The 25210-nt window shown below is 36.5% G+C and overlaps 1 protein-coding gene across 4 annotated transcripts in view; it reads left to right on the top strand.

Moving 5' to 3' along the window:
* LOC114053906 (trafficking protein particle complex subunit 8) overlaps window positions 1-25210 on the top strand; it is a 135806-nt gene that overhangs the window by 94957 nt on the left and 15639 nt on the right. For all 4 annotated transcript variants that reach the window (XM_027877030.1, XM_027877028.1, XM_027877027.1 and 1 more), the window contains 4 exons: window positions 1339-1486; window positions 15482-15578; window positions 19115-19183; window positions 19273-19331. In XM_027877030.1, the coding sequence (XP_027732831.1) occupies window positions 1339-1486; window positions 15482-15578; window positions 19115-19183; window positions 19273-19331 (373 nt within the window). The remainder of the gene's footprint in view (window positions 1-1338; window positions 1487-15481; window positions 15579-19114; window positions 19184-19272; window positions 19332-25210) is intronic.

Raw genomic sequence — 25210 nt, 5'->3', positions numbered from 1 at the left:
AAAAGGAACAGCCAGTAAAACCACTTAAGTTTTAAGCCAGAATGACTGAGGTGGGGGTAGGGGTGGGTAACATTAACAAAAATAGAAAAATCAGGAGAAGGTCTCTTTTAAAAAGGGAGAAAAAAGGAAGATGAGTACAGTGTGACATGTCCATTTAGAAGTATTGGTAAATCCTTGTGAGCATTTTTAGTAGGTAGTAGTAAATTCAGAACTGGGGCAGGGTGGTAGTGGTAATGACATTTGGGAGTCATTCTTGGGGGTGATAATAGCTGAAACTTTGGGAATGAATGAGGTTGCGGAGGGTTTAGGAGAGTGAAATTTGATTTTTTTCAGTTAAATCCTGTCCCTATCCAATGTGGCTAAAAGAGTAAGACCAATTTGTAAAGCTTTAAAAGCTAGACAGAAAAGTTTCATTATATTTGATTTTATAGTTAATATTTGAACCTAGACACACTAGGGAACCACTGATGTTGATTGATTAAGGAAGTGATTGTTATGTGCATAAGAAAAATCACTTTCTCAGCAGGGTTTAGGATGGACTGGAGTTGGGGGTAAGTCTTGAGGCAGAGACATCAGTTAGGAGACTGTAACAATAATCTAGTCAAGAGCTGATGGGGGCCTGAACTGTGGTAGTGCATGTTGGCTATTAGCCTGAAAGGCTGCTGGTTTTGATTTTCCTGCTCATGTGAAATACTTTGAGATCAATAGCTTATAGTGATTGGAACAATATTAGGCCTTTCAAAGGATCAATCAAAATTGGATTAAACCAATGGAAAATTTTTTTTTTGTTTCTGTGGGTGGCAAACCTCACTAGTCTACTTAAATATGAAGTAATTGAATAAAAACTATTAATTTTTGAATGTCAAACTGAAGTATTACAAATATTTTTCTTTGTGATATTCTGATTTTGATTCTTGTCAAATATGTGGTACCAAATAAGAACCAGTATTACAACTTCATAATTTTCATTTTTGAAATTTATTAATCTTTAATTTTTATATAAAATTAATTTCCAAAGATATCCCTCCTTCTTCATGCCTAGAAAGCAATCCTTTGTAACAAAGAATAAAAGAACAGGGAAAAAACTCAACACATTAACCACATGTCACAGTATATGTAATGTTTCACTTCTGTAATTTTCTAGTGAAGGGAGGTGACGTCTCTAAATTCTGGGCCCAAGCTTGTTCATTTTAATTATATAGCATTCAATTTCAGTTTTTTATTCTTTCCATTTACATTGTTGCAATCATTGCATATTTTTTTCTTGCGTCTGCTTACTTCACTTTGCATCAGTTCATGTGTTCCCATGCTTTAGAGTTTACATTTATTTTTCTTCAGTCACAGGGTATTAAGACATACAGCAGTTATTTGTACTAGCCGATCTTTGAATGTACGAGCTACAGTCTGCAGAAGTAATACTCTTGAAGGTGAAGAAGGCAGAGGAGGCAATATGCTTGTCTTTGTGGATGTGGAAAATATCAATACTGTAAGTTTTAGTTTTCTCTTGTAAAATTAGTTTTTTATTTTAACTACACACTTAACTGAAGTTTCAGTTGAGTAGACTTTTTTCTTTTGTAGACTTTATAGTCTACTGGTATAATTGTAGAAATAATTCTATAATAGCTCATTATATTAACTATCGAATGGAATGTAGGATACAGGAATCACTTTCTGACTACTGGGTTTACACCCAGGTCTGGACCTCAAAGCTCTCTTAGCTTCTTAATGTTAATTAAGTGTTAATGTCTCATTTAGCTACATAAATTTGACCTTGACCATTCCTTCTTATTTCTTTGGTTTCATACGGCAAATTCATGTGTCATATAAATTGTTAATCTAAACAAAAAGAAACATCAGTAAATCTTGAAAAAGGAAACATCACATAAAGAGTATGTCATAATTTGGTCATTAAAGGCAAGTTGATAAAGTTAAATTTGTAGAATTCTCATAGGTTTTCAGTAACTCTCAATATTTCAATGTTATTCCTTTCAGCAGACCTCCATGAGTTCTGAGAATGTAGTCTTAGTTTCATTTTGCATTTTTAGAGCACTTGAGGATTAGCCCCTTAATATAGAGGAAATTCTCTGTAGGCAAATTATGATCACATTAAGAAGACAGATAGGGTTTTTAAAGGATTTATTCTTAGTTTAATCATTCATTTGTAATGTAACTGGCTGGAGCATTTGAACACTCCACTTTGTAAGATGTTATGAGAATTTATGCACTGATTTTTTTGTTTTAGAGATTCCAAAACATGAAATATCTTTATTTTTTTTAATCAACAGAAATTAGCCTTCTCTTCCTCTCCTTCCTCACTCCCAATCCTCACCAAGTGAGAAAGAAAGAAAAACAAAATCCATTTTGAAAATACGTACAATCAGGCAAAACAAATTCCCACCTTGGGCATGTCCAAACAAAATATATCTTGGTTTGTACTGAGTCTGTCACTTTTCTGTTAGAAGGTAGGTAGCCTGCTTTATCATCTGGACTTGTGTTTGGTCATAATGTTGATCAGAGTTCCTAAGACTCTGCATCACTTCACACAAGTCCTCTTAGGCCTCTCTCCAAAACCATGCTCTTCATCATTTCCTACAGTACGACAGTGTTCTTTCACATTCATGTACTATAATTTGTTCCAACATTCCCCAGTTGGTGGACACCCCACTAATTTCTAGTTCTTTGCCACTGTAAAAGGAACTACTGTAAATATTTTTGTACCGCCTTACAGTTTGCTTTGCTTAGGACTAATCCTTTCCTTAATATACCCTTGCTCTTACAATCCTCTTCCGCTTCCTACCCAGTTCATTGTGAGCAAAATGTTTTCCTGTACCCAACCGTGTGTGTGTGTGTGTGTGTGTGTATGTGTGTGTGTGTGTTTGTTCTCTCTTTTGACCAGTTAAGATGAGATGGAGGTTCCAGCATCATTTGTTCCCCTCATCCTTTCTTCCTTGTTAGTATAAATTTGTACACCCTGAGTATGTGAATTTTCCCCATCTTTCCATTCTTTTTTTCTCCTAGTTAATTCTTCCTTCCCACCTCCCTTTCCGTTCTTTTAAGATCACCAAAGCATAACAGAACCACTCCCAGACCCTCTGTTTAGACTCCCTTCTATGACCCCTAATGGTGATAGGGTTCTCAGGGGGGCCTATATATCATTAGAATGCAAGGAGACTAAACCCTTGTTTAGTCTCTTATGATCGTTCATTCATGGCTGCCTTTTTATGTTTCTCTTGACTCTTTTGTGCTTCACACTTTCTATGTACCTCTGTTCTTTTTGTCAGAAATTCTGGGACATCTTCTACTTCAGTAAAGGCTCATTCTTCCCCCTTGTAGTATTACATTCAGTTTTGCTGAATAAATTATTCTTGGTTGTAAATCTATGTCTCTTGCCTTCTGGAATTTCATTTCTCAAGCTCTCTGCTTCTTTATAGTGTTGGTTGCTAAATCATTTTTGATCCTGACTGTGGCTCCTCAGTGCTTGAATTCTTTCTTTCTGGCTGCTTGCAGTATTTTTTCTTTGACTTCGAACCTCTGGCTTTTGGCTGTAATATTCTTGGTAGTTTTCCTTTTGGGGTTTCTTTCAGGAAATTATCAGCGGATTCTTTCTGTTTCCACATTGCTCTCCGATTCTAAGAGATCTGGTAATTTTTCTGTTGTGATTTTTAAAATTGTGATATTGAGGCTTTTTTATTTGGTTGTGGTTTTCAGGTAGTCCAGTGATTCTTAAATTATCTCTTTTTAATCTGTTTTCACGTTGGTGCAGTGGATAGAGCACTAGGCCTCAGGAAGACCTAAGTTCAAATTCAACCTCCAGTTCTTAATAGCTTTGTGACCCTAGGCAAGTCACTCAACCTTTGTTTACCTTGGTTTCCTCAGCGGTAAAATGGGCATAATCATAGTTAACCTACCTCCCAAGGTTGTCTTAAGGATCAAATGAAATAATATTGTAAAATACTTAGCACAGTCCCTGGCACATAGTAAACACTACATAAATGTAAGTTATCTTTATCATCAGTAGTAGTAGTAGTAGTAGTAGTAGTAGTAGTAGTAATTTTTGCTAAGAGACAGCTGAGTGATGTAGTACATAGGATGCTGGGCTTGGAGTCAGGGAGACCTGAGTTAAAATGTGGCCTCAGATATCAGCTTTGAAACTCTAGACAAGTCACTTAACCTCTATCAGCCTCAGATTCCTCTACTGCAAAATGGGGGTAATAATAACATTTACCTCACAAGGTTATTGTGGGGATCAAATGAGATAATATTTGTAAATTTCTTAGCTCATTGTCTGGCACATAGGAGGTGCTTAATAAATGCTTATTCCCTTCCCTTACTGCCTCCCCATTTTCCTATTTTATATTAATTTCCCCTTACGTTTTCTTCTTTTTTCTTAGTCTTTTGAGTTTATTTTAACCTTCTTATTTTTTCATAAAATCATGTCATTAGCTTTTATTTGGTCCATTTTAATTTTCAAAGAGTTTGTTCCTTGAGCAAAGTTTAGAACTTCTTGCACCAAACTTCACCTCTTTTCTAGTTCTTTCCTTCCGTAACTGACTTTTCTAATTTTTTCTTCTAATGCTCTCATTTAATTTCATTAAAAAAAAACTTTAAATAATTTTTTTTTATCATTTTCTCCAGTAATCCTAGTTGAACTTTTGCTCAAGGTGTTGCTTTGAGGCTTTGCTTGTAGATATTTTGGATTCTTCCACTTCTTTTAGATTTGTGTTTTCATGGAATTTTGGGGACACTCAAGGATCATTACTTACCAATTCGTTACTTACCAATTTGGGTTCTTGAGGTTGGAGTCAGATGATGTCAGTAAAGAGTGTATTAAGAGTTGAAGCAAGGAGCCATTTTATTCAGCTTGGTGGATAGCATCTACAATGAGTCTAATATGAGAAGTTTCTTATATGTAAATTTTGAGGGAAACATTCATAAGCTAAACATTCCAAATAATATTGTATAAAACAAAGAAAAGAAAGGTAGCTATTCATAAAACACAGGTGATTACACAAAAAAGAATAATGTACTAGTTGAAGAAAAATTGATATTATTAGTAAAAAGAGATAGATAAGGGAGTTATCCTCTCAGTAAAACTCATTTCTCTAAATCCAAGGAATCTGATAGTTGGGCTAGACAGGGAGGAAAATGTTTCCAGGACTCTGGAAACCTCCACCTACAGCAGCACAGTTGTTTTGAACCAATATGAGGTGAGAAGGAGACGCTGCTGCAGTTGGTACTACAGTTCATTAGGGGTCATTTGCAGCAAAATGGCTGCTTCAGAATAAAGTGGAGTTAGCATGCCTTGTGGTAGGACTGTTTCTAAGGAGAGGAAGGTCTGTGTGTCTCACAAACATGTCAAGGTAACAGTTCATTGTACAGTAATAGGAGGTTTTGTAAAGGTGTTAAGACAAGGGAGGAGAAGGAGGCTCAGTGGAAGCTGCCAACCTTTGGAAACTTGTTGAAGGCAGACTCTGAGCTTCATCTGGGAGGATAATTTTATCAACTTCCCCCACAGCATGTTGTTACCAAAATAACTTTTTTTTATTTGCTCATCTTTCTGCCTTATTTCCTGGACTTGGACTTAATATCAGGGCCAGACTGCATACTTATCAAAGGAATATCTAGGTAAAGCATGAAAGTTCTTTCTTGGGAATATTGGGTTATACCAGGATCTCTGTAATGACTCAGGCTCAGAACATGCAAGTTGTACTGTTTCTCAGTGATAGAATTGTAGGCTTTTCTTTGACCGGTGGCCTTCCCTTTGCAGGTGTCAGAGTGGGCTGGAAACTGGAATGGACACTGTTCCAGTCCTGGGGTCTGAACACACAGCTACTATTTATTTCTGAGCTTATTGCAGCTTCCCCATCTTGGCTCTGACCATTGAATATCTTTTTTGTTATAGCTGATATAGGGGTGTATATTTTCATATGACAAATAATGACCTCTACAGTATCCACCATAGGGGTGGTCACACCCTTGATCTCAGATATATAACTTATTCTACCGCCATAATCCGTATTAAGAGTCAGCTTACTATAGCCCACAGGCCAAAACCAGCTGCTGCTTCTTTTTGTATGACCAGTGAGCCAACAACAGTTTTTTGCATTTTTTAGTAAAGTTTTTTTATGCTTAAAAATGTAAAAAACTATTCTTAGCTGTTGGCCATGCCAAAAAAGAAAAAAGAAAAAGACAGCATGCCTCAGACTATAGTTTGCCAACCCCTGATCTACATGACCAGGCTCAGGTTGGCAGGGTATATAATTTAAAATTGCATCTTCAGTTCCTTTGCTTTTGGGGATATATTATTTCCTTCCTTTCAGTCGTTTTAGTGGGTGAAAAATAGTCCTGCATTATTTGAAATTTCCTTTCCTTTATATTTGAAAGCCTTTTCTGCTCTTTTGCAAAATTTATTGTTTTTTATTGGAATGGCATAATTTAACCACTGTCTTGGAATTTGAAATATTTATTTATTTTGCTAGGGCTAATGTGTGGATTTTTTTCTTGGTACTTTATTTTCTGTATTTAGAAGTTCTGGGTAGTTTTTCTTGTATTATTTCTTGTATTGTAGCACTCAGAGGTTTTAACTTGTGATATTCTTCTGAGGTGCCTGTGATCCATAATTTGCTTCTATACAACTTGTTTTCAGGATCAGCTTATTTTGCTTATACAGAAATCATATTGCTTTAGCATTATTGCTTTTTGCTTTTTCTCTTCTTCCATACAGTCCTTTACTGTATTTGTATTCTCAAGTTGTTCTCTCTTTCACTTCTATTAGAAAAACTCACCGTCTTAGATTTAAGTTTTTCTATTCTGCTAATTATTTCTCTTTTGCAAGCCATAAATTTTACCAATATTACCATTAATTTAAACAAAATTTAGAAAAATTTTGTTCTATTCTAAATTCTTTTTTCAGAATTGTTTTGTCTCTAACACTAACCATTCTGGAACATCCTGCAATAGTTCCATGCTTTCTTGGGAATCCATAAGACTGTTTCATTAGCAGTTCCTTCACATTCATGTGTGAAAGACACACTTTCATGTGTCTTAAAGTATTTAGAGACATTTCCAATCTTTATGAGGTCTTGATGCTTATTTTTTATTTTAATTTAATATCTTCCCTATTGATTTATCTGCTTATGCTCATGGTTTTGAAGTTTCCATATTCCCAAGGTTTTAGTGGTTTTATTTTTTTTTCTTTAATTTCCCTTGTATTTACTTTCTGACCTCATTCCTTTTTGAATGTGGGTTTACCTCCAGGGCTGGATTTTAGTTGTCTTAGCCTCTTTTCACTTTGGCTACTTTGTTTTTTACTGGTCTTTGTCCCTTCCCCAGGTGACTTCTGGGAGGCCAGTACTGGCCTTAATTGGATGCTAGTCCCCTGCCCTTTAAGATCTGTGCAGTCCCACGTTCTAGTCCCTTGCCTCAATTTCCTACATTCTTTGTTTATCTGTCTGACCTGAGTCAGTGTTGCTTTTTCCAGGTTTTAGGGGTAGAGGGGGTGTTATCAGCAGAGTTTCTGCTAGTAGGGGGCTGCTCCAGGCAAAATGGTTAGTCAATTAACAAACTTTTTTTTTTCAATTTTACTTTATATAAAATTCTAAATCCTCCCCCTCCACCCTGCCCTGCCCCAGAAGGCAAGGAAAACAAAACCTATTACAGATCTGTAGTTATGCAAAACAAATTCTCTTATTAGCGATATAGAGAGAAAAGAAGAGAAAATATAATTTATTTTTCATTCATTCTATCAGCTCTCCATCTAAAGGTGGATAGCATGTTTCATCATGAGTCCTTTAAAATTGTGGCTGATCATTCATCAAGTGTTTATTAAGTGCCTACCATGTACAGACACTATAGGAAGCACTGAGGACACAAAGAAAGGTCAAAAAAAAATCCCTGCTCTCACCTCTCACTTTAATGGAAAGCAAACATGCAAACAGTCATGTAACAAACAAGATATATACAGGAAAGGCACTGGTATTAAGGGGGACTAGGAAAGACTTCTTGAAGAAGGTGGGCTTTTAGCTGGGATTTGAAGGAAACTAGGAGATGGTAGTGAGGAGAGAGAAAAGTCCAGGGATTGGAGACAACACTGAAAATGCCTGAAGTCAGGAGATGGAGTGTCTTCTTCAAGGAACAGCAAGAAGGCCTGCAGAATACATGAGGGGAGGGTGGGGTGGGAGTATAAGTTATAAGAATACTGGAAAGGTAGGAAGGAGTCAGGGTATGGAGGGCTTCCACTGTTTGTCATTTTTCTTTTGAACTTTGACAGTATGACAGGTGTGAGGTAGAATGTTATAGTTGTTTTCATATGCATTTCTCTACTTGTGATTTGAAGCTTTTTTCTTTTTATTTTAATATGGCTATTGATAACTTGGGTTTTTGGGTTTCTTCTTTAGAAAATGGCCTGTTTATTTCTTTGACCTTTATCAGTTGGGGAATGGGTCTTAGTCTTATAAATTTAAATCAGTTCTTTGCATTTCTTAGAAATCAGACCTTTATCAGAGAAATCTGCTGGATATGTTGAATTGGTTTTATTTGTCCTAAAACTTTTAAATGTTACGTAACCCAGTTGTCCATTTTGATCCTCTCTATCACTTGTTTGGTCATGAACTGTTTCTCTTTCCATAGAGTGAGCTGAAAGGTAATTTCTTCCTTGTTTCTCTCATTAGTTCATCTAAATCTTCCATGCTCATCTGTTTTCATTGTGTTATTATTTCTTATAGCACAGTCATATTCCATTAAATTCATGTACCACAACTTATGGAGCCATTCCTCAGTTGACAGGCAACTTGTTTCCAATTCTTTGATGCTACAAAAAAATGCTCTTATAAATACTTTGTTATATAAGGAGTCTTTCTTTTTGTCATTGACCTCCCTGTGGTATATGCCTAGCAGTGGGATCTCTGGATCAAAATATCAGGACCTTTGAGTCACTCTATTTGAATCATTCCACATTTCTTTCCAGAATGGTCAAACCAATTCAAAGCTCTATCAAGAGTGTGCCCTTAGACAATCTCTCCAATATAGACTACTGTCATTTTTTGTCATCTTTGATAATTTGCTGTGTATGAAGTAAATCCTCAAGAGTTGTTTAGATTTGCATTTCTCTTGTTTTAATGTTTTGGAGCATTCTTTCATATGGCTGTTAATAGTTTGTAATTCAAGAACTATTTTTCTTCTCCTTTGACCACTTATCTCTTCAAGAATGGCTTTTTATCCCCTTCATTTTTACTTTTTTTTTCATTAGTTCCTTTAAGATTTTTGACCTTTTGTTTCTTCACATGAATTTTGTTATTTTGCATAATTCTATAAAATAACCTGTTGGTAGTTTTGCATGGCTCTAAACTGTAATTTATTTTAAGTAGTATCACCATACCTCAGTTATGAAGTATTAATATTTTTTCAATTAAGTCTTATTTTTTTAAAGAGTTATTATTGTTTGCTGCTTTCATCAGAGTTCTAAGGTCTTTCAAGATTGTTTTTCTTCTTCTTACTGTTATCATCATATAAATTTTTCTCCTAGTTCTGCTCATTTCACTCTGCATCAGTTCATACAAATCTTTCCATATTTCTCTGAAACTGTCGGTCATCATTTCTTATGGTCCATTAATATTCTATTACATTCATATGCTTCAATTTGTTCAGCCATTCTCCAATTGATGAACATCTATATTGTTCCTTTTTTAAACCTATTCTTCATCCCTTACTGTGATTGCTAGTCCCATCACTCTTTCCTATTCTTCCTATTCTACTCTAGTTTCATTTTCCTACCTTCACATTCTTAATCACATGTTGAAAAATTTGCTTTCTTCTGTGCATTAGTCATTTGTCTACTTCTCCTGTTCTCACTCATGCTTTACCAAAATCCCAATTCTGGTTTATCTCAATCATCCTTCTCCACTTCTACTTATGTCCTGGAGAAAGTAACTAAATCATACTGACTGGGCTCACAATACATTGGTTATAAATTCTCACCTAGGTCCCCAATTCTGCACAGAACTTCTTTTATTCCTGTCTGACCATTACATTCTTCATAGCAACATTCGAAACCTTCTTCTTTTCTCTCAAGTGAAATTAAGCAAATTAGGATTTTTTTAAACATGTGCTAAACACTAGGGATACAAAGAAAGGCAAATAGAGCCACTGTCCACAAGAGGTTCCTGTTCTAATAAGGAAGATAATATGTAAATAACAAAGTACATAAAAGTACTTGAAGTAATCTCAAAGCAGAAAGCATTAGTAGCTACCAACTGGGAAAAACCTGCAGAAAGTGAGATTTGAACTGAGACTTAAAAGAACATAGAAGGATACTAAGAAGTAGAGATTATAAGGGTGAGCATTCCTGGCATTTGGTGAGGAGAGCTCAGTGGTACATTGATAGGACAGTGGACACAAAATCAGGAAGACCTGAGTTCAAATACTGCCTTACTTACTAGCTGCATGTTCCTGGGTCAATTTCCTTATCTGCAAAATGGGATTAATAATAGCACCTACCTCACAGGGTTGTTGCAAGGATCAAATGAGAAGATATATATAAAACTCTTTAGACCAGTGCCAGGTATATAGTAGGTAATATGTAAGTGTTAGCTTTACTGTTGTTGTTATTCTTCACCAATGTAGAGGACCCTGAGAAAGCATGTGGAACATTGTGTTTGACGAAGAGCATTTAGACCAGTGTTGCTCTATAGTAGAGTGAAAGAAGAGAAGTAAAGTATAAGATTAGAATTGTAGGAAGAAACCATATTATAAAGGTTTGATGCCAAACCAAGGACTTTATAGTTTATTTTGGAGGCAACAGTGAACACTGTAACTTATTGAGTGACATGATCAAACCTAAGCTTTAGAAAAATCACCTTGGTAACCGAGTGAAGAATGGATTGGGTGAGGGGAGACAGTGCAGGAAGAAGGAATTTATAATAGTCCAGATGAAAAGGTGGTGTGAGCCTGAACTGGAGTGGTAGCTGTGGATGTGAAAAGAAAGGAAAATCTATAAGAGATGTTGTGAAGCTGAAACAATAAGATTTGGCAACTAATTTGGATACATAGATAAGAGTGAGGAGTTGATGATGACACCAAGGTTGGAGCTTGGTGGGTCCAGTGAGAGGAAGTTCCTGGGAGGGGCGGGTTGGAGGATGAGGAAAGATAATGAGCTCTGTTTGGGGCATTTCAAGTTTGAGGTGATTATGAAACATTTATCTCAAGATATCCAAAAGTCAGTTGGTGATATAGGACTGGAGCTCAGAAGAAAGAGTAAGACTAGATGTATAGAACTGTAAATCATCTACATAGAGATAATAACTGAACCTATGGAAGTTGCTGAAATCAAATGAGATAATAGAGAAAAGAAAAGGCCCAGGACAGAGCTTTAGGGTCTGGGGTTGGGGGGAGTGTGAGACATAGTTGTGCAAAAGAGATTCATTAACAACAGTCAGAAAGATAGAAAGAGAACCAGAAAAGAGCAATATCCTGAAAACCTAGAGCAGGAGGAAGTGGTCAGCAGGGTCAGAGGCAGCAGAGAAGTCAAGAAGCATGAAGATTGAGACAAGGCCATTATATTTGGTTGTTAAGAGCTCATTCACAGCTTTGGATGGAGAAGTTTTAGTTGGATGATGAGGTCAGAAGCCCGGTTGGAGGGTGTTTAGAAGGGAGTGAAAAGAGAGGAAGTGAAGGCACCAAATGTCGATAGCTTTCTCAAAGAGTTTAGCTGTGAAGGAGAGGAGAAATATAGAATGATTGCTGTCACGGATGGGAGGACCATTGAGGATTTTTGAAGGATGGGCACATTTATAGACAGAGGCAGGTAAGGTGCCAATAGGATAGGGAAAGGCTAGAGCCAAGAGAGTAGGGATAATACTAACGACAATCTGCTGAGGAATGCATGTAGAGAAGTTGGCAGGAAGGGCCACCTTTTCATATGAGTCTGGAGAAAAGAAAGAAATAATAGAGAAAGATTTGTGTGAGGAAGAGAGGGTAAGTGGAAGTCATGATGAGTGACCTCAGTCTTTTTTGGTGAAGTCTAAGGCAAGCATTTCAGCTGACCTCTTACAACATGTCCTCTCCTATTACTCTCAACAGAAAATAGCCTTCTTTATTACTGAGAAAAGGAGGCAATTGTTGGAGAGCTCCTCATCTCTTCTACTCCATGTCGCACAGCTGCTCTTCCTCACCCCCTGTTCATTCCCCTTTTGCTGTTTTCTTGGATAATTATGTGGTCCTCATCATTCTTTGCCAAGGCTTACCCCTCTTTGTGTACCCTTGATCATGTGCTCTTAGATCATTCCCTCCTTTCTTCTCTGGCAGCTTGCCGCCTCATTCTTTTTCTCATGTTCAATCTGTCTTCATCCACTGGCTTCTTTCCTATCACATGTAGACATGTTTAAAAAACTTCCTTGACTCTGTCATCCATTAAGCTCCATTTTCTTACATTTCTTCCTTTCATAGCTAGTATCACAGGAAGGATCATCTACATCCTTCTTGGCCGCTCATTTTTAAGCCTCTTGCAATTTGAAATTCATTTCTTCCCATTCATCTAAAACTGATCTAAGATTGCAATGTTGAAGCATATGGAACTGGCTTCAAACTTTGGTCAGACTTCATTGTACATAGGGCTGTAGAGATGGGAAGAGAACTATTGAATAGAAACCAAAACTGTTTATTCTAAAAGTTGTAGCAAGGAGAGTAAGACCATTTGTTTAGAATTTGAAATGATATGCTGTGTTTTTTTCTATTGACACTACGTAGTATCCTTGAGATAACAATTCTGTCCTGATCTGTAGCAATTTATGCATAGTTATTTAACCAGAAATAAATGCCTCTGTTAATCTTGAGAGTATATTAAAACTGCTTCATCATTTGTTTTTCAAAAGTTCTTGGGACTACTTGGGCTTCTTGTATTTGCATGAAAAAAAATGTGACTAACAAATTTGGTTCTAATTAAAACATGAGCCTTTGTTTTTTCAACAGTAGTGTTCTCTTAACAATTAAATATAGTGGCCTTTTCTGTTTTCATTTTCTTTTATCTTCAAGCAGCTTTTGACATCATGGACCATCTCTTCCTACAGAATAATCTCTTATTCCTTGGCTTTCATGAAACTGTTCTTACTTTGTTCCCCTTCTACTTGTTTGATCACCTCTCTTTGAACTTTGTTAGATCATCATTTATCTCTCATCTAAACTCTGGTTGGGCATCCCTTAAACTTCTATCATTGTGAAAAGGGAGAGAGACAGGAAATAATTTGTATAGTGCTTATCATGTACGAGAGCACTGTGTTAAGTGCTCTATAAATATTATCTCATTTGGTAACAATAATGGCTCTCTTCTCTCTCTTTTTTGTTGATCTCATCATCTCCCATGGGTTCAGTTAACATCTCTAGTAGATAGATGTCTGTCCAGCCTGATTTCTTTAATGAACTCTCCAGTCTTACTGATAATCATCAACTGCTGAATGCTGAACATCTCCAGCTGGATATCCTCTTGGCATATAAAACCTTATATGGCCAAAATAGAATGCATTATATTCCCTGAAAACCCACCTCCTTCAGGCTACCTGATTTATTTATTGAGGTCACAGTAATGTTCCTTTTTTCATTCAGCTGGTTTGACCTAGTATAATTCTCAGTTCTTCCCTGACCTTCTCTCCTCCTTATGCAGTTGGTTGTCAAGTCTCATCATTCTACTTCTGCAATATCTCTTACATATGTCCCCTTCTCTCCATTTGCACAATACAATCCTAGTTCCAGCCCTATTTATCTCTTGTCTGGACTTGTGTAGTAGATTTCTGATTGGTCTCTCTGCTACTATTTTCTCCCCTATCCAAGCCAGTCATCACACAGCTGCCATATCAATATTCCTAAAGGATAGCTCTAACTATTTCACTTTTCTTACTCATCTGTCTTTAGTAGTACCCCACTGCCTCTGGGATAAAATAGCAAATCCTTAACCGTGTTTAAAGCCCTGTGCCTTTCTAATCTTGTTTCATGTTATTGTCCTATATGCACTCTACATTCAAGATAAATTGGCCTACTATCTCTTCGACATAGGAACCTAGGAGGTGCAGTGAATAGAGCAAAGCACTGGGCCTGGAGTCAGGAAGATCTGAGTTCAAATCCAGCATCAGACACTTAATTGCTGTGTTACTCTGAGAAAGTCACTTAACTTCTGTCTGCCTCGATTTCCTCACCTCTAAAATGGTGATAATAATAGCACCTATTTTTGGTTGAAAAGAATTGTTGGAAAGTATTTAGCCCAAGTGCTTGGCCCATAGTAGACAATAAGTGCTTATTACTTTTCCTTTTCCACATCTATGACAGCCCATCTCCCACCTCTCTGCCTTTGCATAGACTTGTTTTCCACATTTCCCCACTTCATCTTTGCCTTTTAGAACCCCTCGTTTCTTTCAAAGACCAGCTCCAGTGCTACCTCCTACACATGGTTTTTCTGATCCTCTCAGTTAGAAAGGCAAAAGGTAATATGTTCTGCCTTTTAAAGCTACTTTGTATTTATTTATCTGCATACATATTATGCTCCCTAACAGAATTCAGGAGAGTAGAAAATATGTGACTACTCATTGACTATGGGGAATGAAGGAGAATAAAGAGTCCAGGATGTCTTCAGGGTTGTGAATCTGGGTGATTAGAAAGATAGTAGTCCCCTTAACAGAAATAGAAAAGAAAGATAGTTTTAAGGAATGTATTTTGGACATGTTGAGTTTAAAATATCTACTGGACATTCAGTTTAAAATGCCCAACAGACAGTTGATGATGCGGGGCAGATGCTCAGGAAAGAAACTTCGTCTGGATATATTTTATCTAGGAGTCATCTGCGGTAGAGCTGATAATTAATCCAGTGAACCTAGAGAGGTAGGAGGAGAACCAGAAGAGGGTAGATCATGGAAGCCCAGAATGTCAAGAGTAACTAGTAAGAGGAGAAGGTTGTTAATAGTGTCAGATGTTACAGAGAGATCAAGAAGGATGAGAAATGAGAAAAAGCAGATGGATTTGGTCATTAAAAAATCATTGGTAACTTCGAAGAAAGCAGTTTCAATTAAGTGATAAGATAGGAAGTCATATTGTAAAGAGCTGAGAAATAAGTGTTGGAGATGGTGAATGTATACAGTTTTTCTAGGAATTTGGCTGGGAAAAGGAGATGAGAGTGGATATAGCTTGAGGGGATGATAAGAGCCAGTTAATTATTTTTTTTGAAGGATAGGGGTGACCTGGGCATGTATGTAGGCAGCAGGGAAGTAGTAGGGAACCAATAGATAGGGAGAGACTGAATATTAGAGAGAGGAAGTTAGTATTACAGGGTCAGTCTACCAAAGCAGGATAAGCTTAAGTGTACAAATACAGTCAATTGGTCTAGGCAAGAAGAGCCACCTAGTCATCAACCCAGTATCTCAGTATTTTTGTTCAGAACCAAATACTACAATTTGATACCCTGATTCTGAATGACCACATCTTCCCCCTTTTTTTTTTTTGACAGAGTGAAGCAGGTGTTAAGGAGTTTCATATAGTGCAAGTTTCAAGTAATAGCAAGCATTGGAAGTTACAGAAATCTGTCAATCTCTCTGAAAACAAAGGTTTGTAATTTTTTTTCCTTTATGGTAAATTTCATTTATATTTCCTGATTCTTTTTTTCAGAATCCTAAGAATTTATCATTTTATAAAGGATTAAGTCATACTTTTATGGGAAATAAATAACTGCAAATGCTCCTCTCTCACCTTTATTTTGTCTAGATTCTCTCTTACTTCCCTATTTTCCACATATTTTTTCCATTTCCCTCATTTCTCTAGCTTTCTTTTTACTTTATATGTGCTGTTTTCTCATTGCCTTCCTGACGCCTTCTTCTACTGCTCTAACTGGAGCTTGACATTGATTTTGACTGTGGGTGCATCTAGGGGAAATATGGTAACCCTTTTCTCTGACCTGAGGCCCCCGGGCGGGGTAGGGGTGGAGGTGGGGATTGAGTAGGGAAAAGTTTTGTGCTATAATGGAGGTCTTTTTCCAGGGACTACAGAGCAGGCCAACTACTACGAAGTAATATAACTCAAACCAGACTTTGTATTCTCACTATTAACAATGGATGCAGGGAGCCTCAAACAAAGTTACTTGGTCCCAGAGTCCAAATAACACCAGAACCTTTGTGTAGCATGAAGAATTTAGTTACTAGGGGCAGCTAGGTAGCACAGGTGGATAGAGCATTGGCCCTGGAGTCAGGAGGACCTGAGTTCAAATCTGACCTCAGACACATAATACTACCTAGCTGTGTGACTCTGGGCAAGTCACTTAACCCCAACTGCCTCACTGAAAAAAAAAAAAAAGAATTTAATTACTAAAACCAGTGATCTTATTTTGGTTCATTATAATAAATTCAGCAACCATTCATTAAATGCCTATTATATGCAAAGCTCATCATGGTGCTGGGAAGATCGAAGGTGAAAAATGGCCTCTAAAACTATGGCCTGGGGGTGGGGAGTGTGCATAACATATGTACAGATAAGTGAAAGACAAGATAGCTTGTGATTGGGATAAAGGAAAAGTCAGGCAAAGTGCACTAGGAAAAATTAAGGGAGAGAATATTTTAGGTGTGAGGTGGGGTATCCTCAAAAATCAGAGAATCCTCCTAGGAAAGGTGGAATTTGAGCTGAGCCTTGTGGGAAGAAGATTTTGACGTGTAGAGATGAGAATGGAATGTAGTCCAGGAATGAGGAAGATTTGCAGGAGTTGTGCAGATCTGTGGTTAAGAAGGTACAACTACTTAGATTGGAATGTAGAATTTGTGAAGTGAGGCAAAAAGAAATGAGCCTATTAAGTAGGGTACAGCCAAGTTGTGGAGAGCCTTAAGTGCCTAGCTTAGAAGTTAATATTGTATCCTATAGGCAATAGGAAACCTCTGGATTTTTAGGAAATGGAGAATGATAGGAAAATTTTATTTTGGATCATTTTGGCAGCTATTTGAAGGATAGGTTGGTAAAAATGAAGACTGATGGTTAGGGGACCAATTAGGAGACTAACAATAGTACAGATCAGCAGTAAGAGTATGAACTAGACTGGTGGCTGTGTGAGTCAAGAGAATGAAATAGGTCTAAGAGATAGAGTTGGAAATGATAGCACTTAGCAGTTATTTGGTTTGAAGGAGAAGGGTGAAGGAGGAAAAAACGTCAAAGATGATAGTTTTGAACCCAGGTGTCTGGGAGCATACTGCCTTCCACTCAAGTTAGGAAGAAAGTTTAAAGTAGAGAAGGTGAAGAGTTTTCAAGTTGGGACATTTGAATACACATTCAATCATTTGAGAATGTTTTCTGTTGCCTCCTAAATATACTTTCCTCCCTTGGCTTTTGAAATTTTGAAATCAGTATTTCTGATTCTCTTTCAACTCCCTAACCTTTTCTTCTTTCTCTTTTTCACTAATTCCTCATTTTCTTTCTCACACTTTTAAGATGACCTTCATGTCTTCAGTAGTTTGGCTGTACATGGCCTTACCCCACCTCCCCCATACTCCTTCATTTAATTCCATTCTCATGGCTTCAGCTAATTAATCATCTCTATGCAAGAGATTCTAAAATCTTTCTCTCTAATCTGGACATCGATCCTGAATTCTATACCTGCATTTCCAATTCATTATAGGCTGTCACTGTCTTGGTGTTTTACCAGAAACTTAAATTCAAATATATATGTATAAAATTGTACTTATTTATCTTTTACCAAAGTTTGTTTCTCTCTTTTACCTCACTAGCTCTATCAGGAGTGCCACTATTCACCTGGTGTCCCATTGTCAAAGCCTTGATGTTTCCTTTGACTTTTATTTCTCCCTCGCTTCTCAAATCCAGTCAATTAGGGCATCAATTTCACCTCCCTAATAGTTCTTGCATCCATTCCTTTCTCTTTCCACTGCTACTACTCTAGTACAGGTCCTTATTACATCTACCTGGGCTATTGAAATAGTTCTCTGCAATATGAAACATTCTTCCTTATGACCAGATTTTTTCTTATTATTCCTCTGCTTAAAAATCTTCATTAGTGTCATATCTGTTGCTGAATGAAGTTTAGATTCTTTTGTCGGGCATTCAGACCTGTCCACAGTCTGGTACACCATCTTTATTTATTTCATTCTCTTCCCCTCCATGTACTCAGTGTCCAATCAAAATGTGTGAATGATTTTTTTTTTTTTTTTTTTTTGCTTCTTGGTGATGCAGTCGGGATTAAGTGACTTGCCCAGGGTCACTCAGCTAGTGAGTGTCAAGTGTCCGAGGCCGAATTTGAACTCAGGTCCTCCTGACTCCGAGACCAAAGCTCTATCCACAGCACCACCTAGCTGCCCCTGTGTGAATGATTTTTTTATCTGCTGAGTGCATCCTGTGTTTTCCTGTCTCTGCCTTTGCTCATACTGTTTAAAATTCTTTGAATATTTTTAATTTCTACCTATATTTCTTTTACATACTTCCATTATCAATCCCACCAAGTAGTAATAATGACTGGACTCCTCCCAATTTAACTTCATGTAACATTTTATTTTTCTGCTGTTACACACATATAGTATTTCCTGTAATAGCTGCTTGTCTGTCTCTCTCTAATAGACTTGTCAGTTTAGGGCTACGTAGGTAGTGTCTTAATTTTGTCCCTTTAGTACCTTACTGATAGTACTGTGCAGTGAATAGTGAATTACATTGAACAGGCAAGATTGCTTAGAGAAGAATATCCTCTGAATTACCACACTATATGTGTAAATTGCATGTATTGCCTAATATGAGAAGTAGAAATGAGTTGTTCTGTCACCCTTTCATCTCAGTTTATTGTTCCCATAAAAGGATTGTTTTTTGTCACTCTTTTTCTCTGGGTCTCTCTACTATATGTAACTATTGATTCAGTTAAAAAGTTTGGTTTTTAGACTTTTAATTCTTGAATATTGAATTCCTTCCTTAAATGATTTTTCATTGGCCTGGCACCAAAGAGATAATGCTTTAAGAATTAAATAGTTTTTAAAATGACTCATGTTCAAGTTTGGCCAAAAACATCAGAATGCTAAAATAGACTTTTACTTTTAGATTGTTGTATTTCTTTTTTAGCAAAGCTGATAAATATACCTTTGGAAAAAAAATTTCCCTTGTCTTCTAGATTCGAAACTTGCTAGTAGAGAGAAAGGAAAGTTGTGCTTTAAGGCAGTAAGATGTAAAAATTTTGAAGGTAAGTTAATTTTACTTAGTGGCACATTTTTCAAATGAAGCTTTATATTCATGACTCTGAGATGATATTTGTCTTCTCCTATTCTTCAGCTGCTGCACAGTCATCAGAAAAATACACATTTGTAGACATCATCTTTGGCAATGAACAGGTATGTAAAGTAACAATATAGAATTATTTGACTTAAAAACAGTCATTGTCACAATATACTCTGTTATTCTGGCCTAGGCAAGCTATTTAGTGCATTGATTTCTTTGTTGTTTGGAGTTCAAACACCCTATCATTATTTGATTTTTCAGAAATTTCCCTTCCCTACAAACCTCTCTACACCTTTCCCTCTCCCACATCCCTTCCCTATGAGTAATTGTGAATGGATGGATAACAAAAAAAAACATCTGATCCATTTAGTATGAATCAGCTTACATGAGCTAATGTGTTTATGACCACAAGAAAAGTGAAAATGGTGAAATGCTTCTAATGTAGAAGATTGAGGAGAACTTTGGTCTGAAGCTTCAGACCATTCAGAAGAATTGGGACCATGATTACATTTCCTGTTATGGTACAACAAAATAGCTAAACAAGAAGGCAGCACAGGAAAACTTAAACCTGACTTTCCTTATATAGGGTATCCCAAAAGTCTTAGTGTGATTTAAATCTTTAACAGCTTAAAACTGTACTGTATACACCCGGTATGCAAAATAAGAGGATTGGAAAATAGAGAACTAATAGAATCATTAGTTATTAACTAATTTAACTAATTAGATTAACACCATATACTTCTCTACTTTCCAAGCAGCCTGAAAAACAAAGAAAACAACTGTGCAAAATGTAGGTGTGGTTTCTGTGAGTTTTGGAAGTTTGTTGTAAACTATTGAAGAATATCTTTTTAGTAGTTCATATGCCCAGGTTTTTAAAATAATAATACTTGACTTTGTATATACTGGCCTTCAAACAGGAAGGCATTATTAGAAATTTTATAATTTTTAAATGACTGTGACTAACTAATTCAAAACAAGTATAGTCAGAGGAGAAAATAGCTTTTGTTCATGTTTAAATGCATGTATAACATCATTTCACTTTTTAATATATAAGATATTAAAATTGCTCATAAGATTGTTTTAAATAGTAAAATACTTTTTAGAAATTTTAATTTTGAGGTTCATGCAATGCTATAATTAAGCCTAACAGCAGACTAATTTGCTATACTATCCCATTAGTTTGTCATCAGGAGTCACTTATTATATTGACTATTAACTTTATTATCCTTATGTGAGAAGAACTTAATGAACTTAAAGAACTTAACTTAATCTTGCTAGGATTGAATCCTAATAATCTAAAAAATTTTCTTTGAGGAATTAAAAAAAAAGTGGAAAAATTTTAACATATACATCCAAAAAATAGAGTACACACTGCAGTAGAAAGCATTCTTCCTGTTAAATGGCTTAGAAATGGAAGTAAGAATAAGAGAGTAGGTTGGTAGTAGAGAACAGTCCTGAGCTGGGAATGGAACTAAAACAGAGGAGAATAGATCATCTGAGTTACCATAGACACTGGCTTTTTACCTATTTAGATGATTATTAGTCACAATCAATATTTATGTATGTATAAAGTTCTGCTATAATTCTAAATACATGTTAGAGTATGAGTGATTTCTTTAATATTGCTCTTAGGTCTTTCTTACTTCTAAATTTCCACCTTGTCAATCCTGTTAATTCTTGTTTCAGGGTAACCCCTAAGATCTAATTTCTTTGCTCCCTGTTCTCTGATTATTCCTAAAAATCACAAAATGAAACTATTTCATTTACTAGAAGTTACCGAAGACCACATACTTACCAAAAACAACATTCTCTTTTCTAGTCCTCGTCCTCCTTTTCCTCTCTGCAGCATTTGATATTTGGCCACCCTTTCCTACTGGAAAATTTTTTTTCTTGGCTTCAGAGACACCACACTTCCTGAGTTTTCCTCCTAATTTTCTTTCTTTTTTTTTCCCTCCTAATTTTCTAACTACTTGTCTGTCAACTTTGCTGGATAAACTTCTTCCTGACCCTTTAAGATGCATGGTCTCCAACATTCTGTCCATGGCTATCTTCCTCCTTTCGATGACTTCCTTTCTTGGTGAGTTGGCACTGCCGTGGCCGCTGATAACCTTTAAATCTGTATGTTCAGGCCTGGCCTCTTGAGTTCCAAACTTGGATCTCCAACTGCCTATAGGACACACCTCCACCAGGATGTACTACCAACATCACTAATTTAATTCAGCCAAAATTGAGTTTATTATCATCCTCTATAAATATGCTTCCTCTTTGACTTCCCTGTATTTGTCAATGGTACTACCATTCTGCTCCCATAGTACCTTGCAATAGAGATTCATATTCTTCAGGTTAGAGATCATTAAAATTCTGAATTTGGCTGCCTTTAATGTTTTTGTTTACATTTTTGTAGTCACTCTATATCATTCTGATTTTGCTTACATCACTTTTCATTAGTTCACAGAAATATTGCTATGTTTCTCTGAATTCCTCATATTTGTGATTTCTTATGGTACAGTAGGTTTTCATTACATTGATAAACCATAGTTTGTTCAGCCCTTTGTCAATCAATAATACCTTGTTTTTAGTTTTTTGCTACTATAAAAAATGCTGCTGTGACTAGGGGATAGGAACTAAGCCTGTGATTCCATGGATTTAGAGACCTCCCAGCTATGAAAACATTTCTGCCAATGTAGGTCAACATGTTCTCTGCAACTTAGTTTTAGGGAGTTGCCTAGAGCATTTGAGAGGTTAAGTGACTTGCCCCAATGTCACATAGCCAATAAGTGTAAGAAGTGGAACTTAAATCAAAATCCTCCTGGTTTGGAGGCTGACTCAGTCCATCTTGTCACACTGTCTTTATACACTCTGCCATGTTGCTTCTATTACTACATCATGCTGAATGGTTTGGTTTATGTTAGTCCTTTCTGTCTTTGATCTCTTTGATGTATATTGCTAGTACTGGGATAATTAGGTCAAAGTGTTTAAATAGTTCAGTGACTTTTTCTTGCACAATTCCAAATTGCTTTCCAGAATAGTTTAACCGATAGCTTTGCTACCAGTGTTTTATTGTGCTTGTCTCCTCATAGCTCCTCCAACATTAATTTTCATTTTCTATCATCCTTGTTAATTTTCAGGGTATGAAGTGAAGCCTCAGGGTAGTATTATATTTGCATTTCTCTTTTTAGTAGCTATTTGGAGCATTTTTATGTGGTTGTTGATCATTTGCCTTTCTTCTTTTGAAAACTCTTTATTCATATACTTGATCACTTATCTCTTGAATACTGGTACTTATTCTTATGTATTTTTAGCTTGATAACTAGATTTTTATTAATGGTTGATAAGTTTTTTCCCCAGTTTCTCTTCTACCTACATTGCTTTTGCTTGTATGACAGCTTTTGTATTTCATGTAATTTAAATTGTCTCATTTAACTTTTATGATCCCTTTTATTCCTTGCTTGGTAAGAAAGCTAGTACTCTAACAAATCTCCATTCTCCTCTAATGTTTTTTTGAATTGATTTTTTTGTAAAACTGATTTTCGTAGTATTTGTTTTTGAATAAGAACTTCTTCCCCTTGTAGTTTGTGTTCTTAGGTTTATCAAACACTAGGCCACTGAGTTTGATTGCTTCAGAGTATTACTAATTTAGTCTGTTCCACTGATCTACTTTTTTATTTTGTAACTAGTTCCAAGTAGTTTTGATGATTATTGCTTTGCAATATAGTTTGAGAACTGTTCGTGCTTTTATTCTTATTATTTTTGGTTATTTTTTTTGAGATTCTACACCTCTTGTTCTTCCAAATGAATGTTATTATTTTGACTGGTTCTTTGGCCTCATATTACTTTGCAAATTAATTTAGGTAGAGGAGAGTGTGTGTGTGTGTGTGTGTTTCAATCATGAACCATGAAAATCCCTTCAGTTAGGGGCAGCTTATTGGTGCAGTGGATAGAGCACCGACCCTGGAGTCAGGAGGACCTGAGTTCAAACCCGGCCTCAGACACATAACACTTACTACTGTGTGACTCTGGGCAAGTCACTTAACCCCAATTGCCTCACGGAGGAAAAAAAAAAATCCCTTCAGTTAATTGTCTTTATTTTTGTTTTGTAATTGTATTTTTATAAGTCCCAGTAGTTCACCTTGGTAGGTTTGTCTGTACTTTCTCCTCATTTTCCTCTGCGCTCTGTCTTTCATACTGCTTTCAGAATAATGTTCCTTATGCATTAATCTGATGACTCCTCAGCTCAAACTTTTCAGTGGTTCCCCATGGTCTCCTGAATAAAGGTTCAAACTCCTTTGCCTGATGATGATACTATACTTTTTCAGTTTTATTTCATATAATGTTAACATACATTTTCCTTTCCAAGCTACTTACACTACTCCTTCACTCCTGAATGAGCCCTGTACTTCTGTGCTTCTGTCCTTTGTATTTCAATTGGTAAATTTCAGCCTGTCCTTTAAGGCACTATTCACATGCTGCTGCCTCTGTGAATTCTCTGATTCCTATAGTTTTTACTAATGTACTCCAGTGACACTGGTGTTGTTGCTGTACTGTTATTCGCACAGGAAACTATCTGTATTCTCCAGGCATTTTCACTGGGTATTTGCTATGCCTGGAGTACTCTCCCTCTGTATCTCTGCCTCCTGTCTTTCCTGGCTTCCTTTAAGTCCCAGCTAAAATCCTATCCTCTATGAGAAGCCCTTTCTGATCCTCTTTCATGGGTCAGGCTGGTTCCTTCCTTCTATTGATTATCTTCAATTTACCTGGGACATATCTTGTTTGTACACACTTGTTTTCATGTTGTCTCCTCCATTAGACTGTGAACTCCTTGAGAGCAGAGACTATCTTTGTATCCTCAGTTCTTAGCACATTGCCTGGCACATAGTAGATGCTTAATACATATTATTAACTAACTAAAACTTAAACCTCATACACACTTTGCTTTGCACCTCAGGTGTACTTATTATGTTTTATTGTATATCATAGTTACATATGTGTGTCTCATTCTTGTACAGTAAGCCCCAAAAAGGCACCGCCTGCCCTTGCCTGAATTTTCTTCAATCTCTGCTACAATGCTGTGTACATGATAAGTGCTTAATAAATGTTTGTTGAGGGGCAGGTAGGTGTTATAGTGGATAGACCACCAGCCCTGAAGTCAGGAGGACCTGAGTTCAAATCCGACCTCAGACCAAACACTTGACACTTATTAGCTGTGTGACCCTGGGCAAGTCACTTAACCCCAATTGCCTAAAAAAATATACAAATAAATAAATAAATGTTTGTTGAATTTCAACTAGGATATTAGCGTTTATATAATTGTGGCCTATCATGAGTTCCCTAGCCGTTATTTTCATTCGTTCCTTCCTCCCTCAATATCCTTACCATTATGTCTCTCTCTTATTACCCTTTTCCATCTGATTTACTGGCTTTCTTCTGGTTGTTCCAGATGGCAGGTAGATAATTTTTGTTTCTATAGCTTCAGAGCCCTCCCCTGGTAAATAGGAAGGAGAAAGAAATGAAGGAAACTAGCATTTATGAAGTACCTACTATGTGCCAGGCACTATGCTAAGCACTTTACAAATATTTTTTCATTTGATCTCATAATAATCCTAGAAGATAGATGCTGTTATTACCCCCATCTTACAATTTAGGAGATTGAGGCAGAGATTAAGTGACTTGCCCAAAGTCACATAGTTATTAAGTATCTTGGGCCAAATTTGAACTCAAGTCTTTCTGACTCCAGGCCTGATGCTTCATCTCCTGCTCTCTTAGCTGTCTCTATAAAGAATCAGACCTTTTAATTAGGCCTGCTTTGCTGATTCTGAGGTTAACACTGAACTTGTTACTGTTTTTTAGATAACTGAGGTACTTTCAGCCCAGGAAGCTTAGGAACAGAAAGGTTAGGGGTCAGAATTGTTGCCCAGGACCCACAACTGGCATGTGTCTATAATTTCAATCCAGTCACTCAACAGGTATAAGTCCTAGGCATTGCGCTGAGCAT

The sequence above is a fragment of the Vombatus ursinus genome, unplaced genomic scaffold, assembly GCF_900497805.2.
Source record: "Vombatus ursinus unplaced genomic scaffold, bare-nosed wombat genome assembly UNPS02014812.1, whole genome shotgun sequence".
Taxonomy (NCBI): domain Eukaryota; kingdom Metazoa; phylum Chordata; class Mammalia; order Diprotodontia; family Vombatidae; genus Vombatus; species Vombatus ursinus.
The sequence above is the reverse complement of the archived record's forward strand: the minus strand, read 5'-3'. Positions and strand labels throughout refer to the sequence as shown.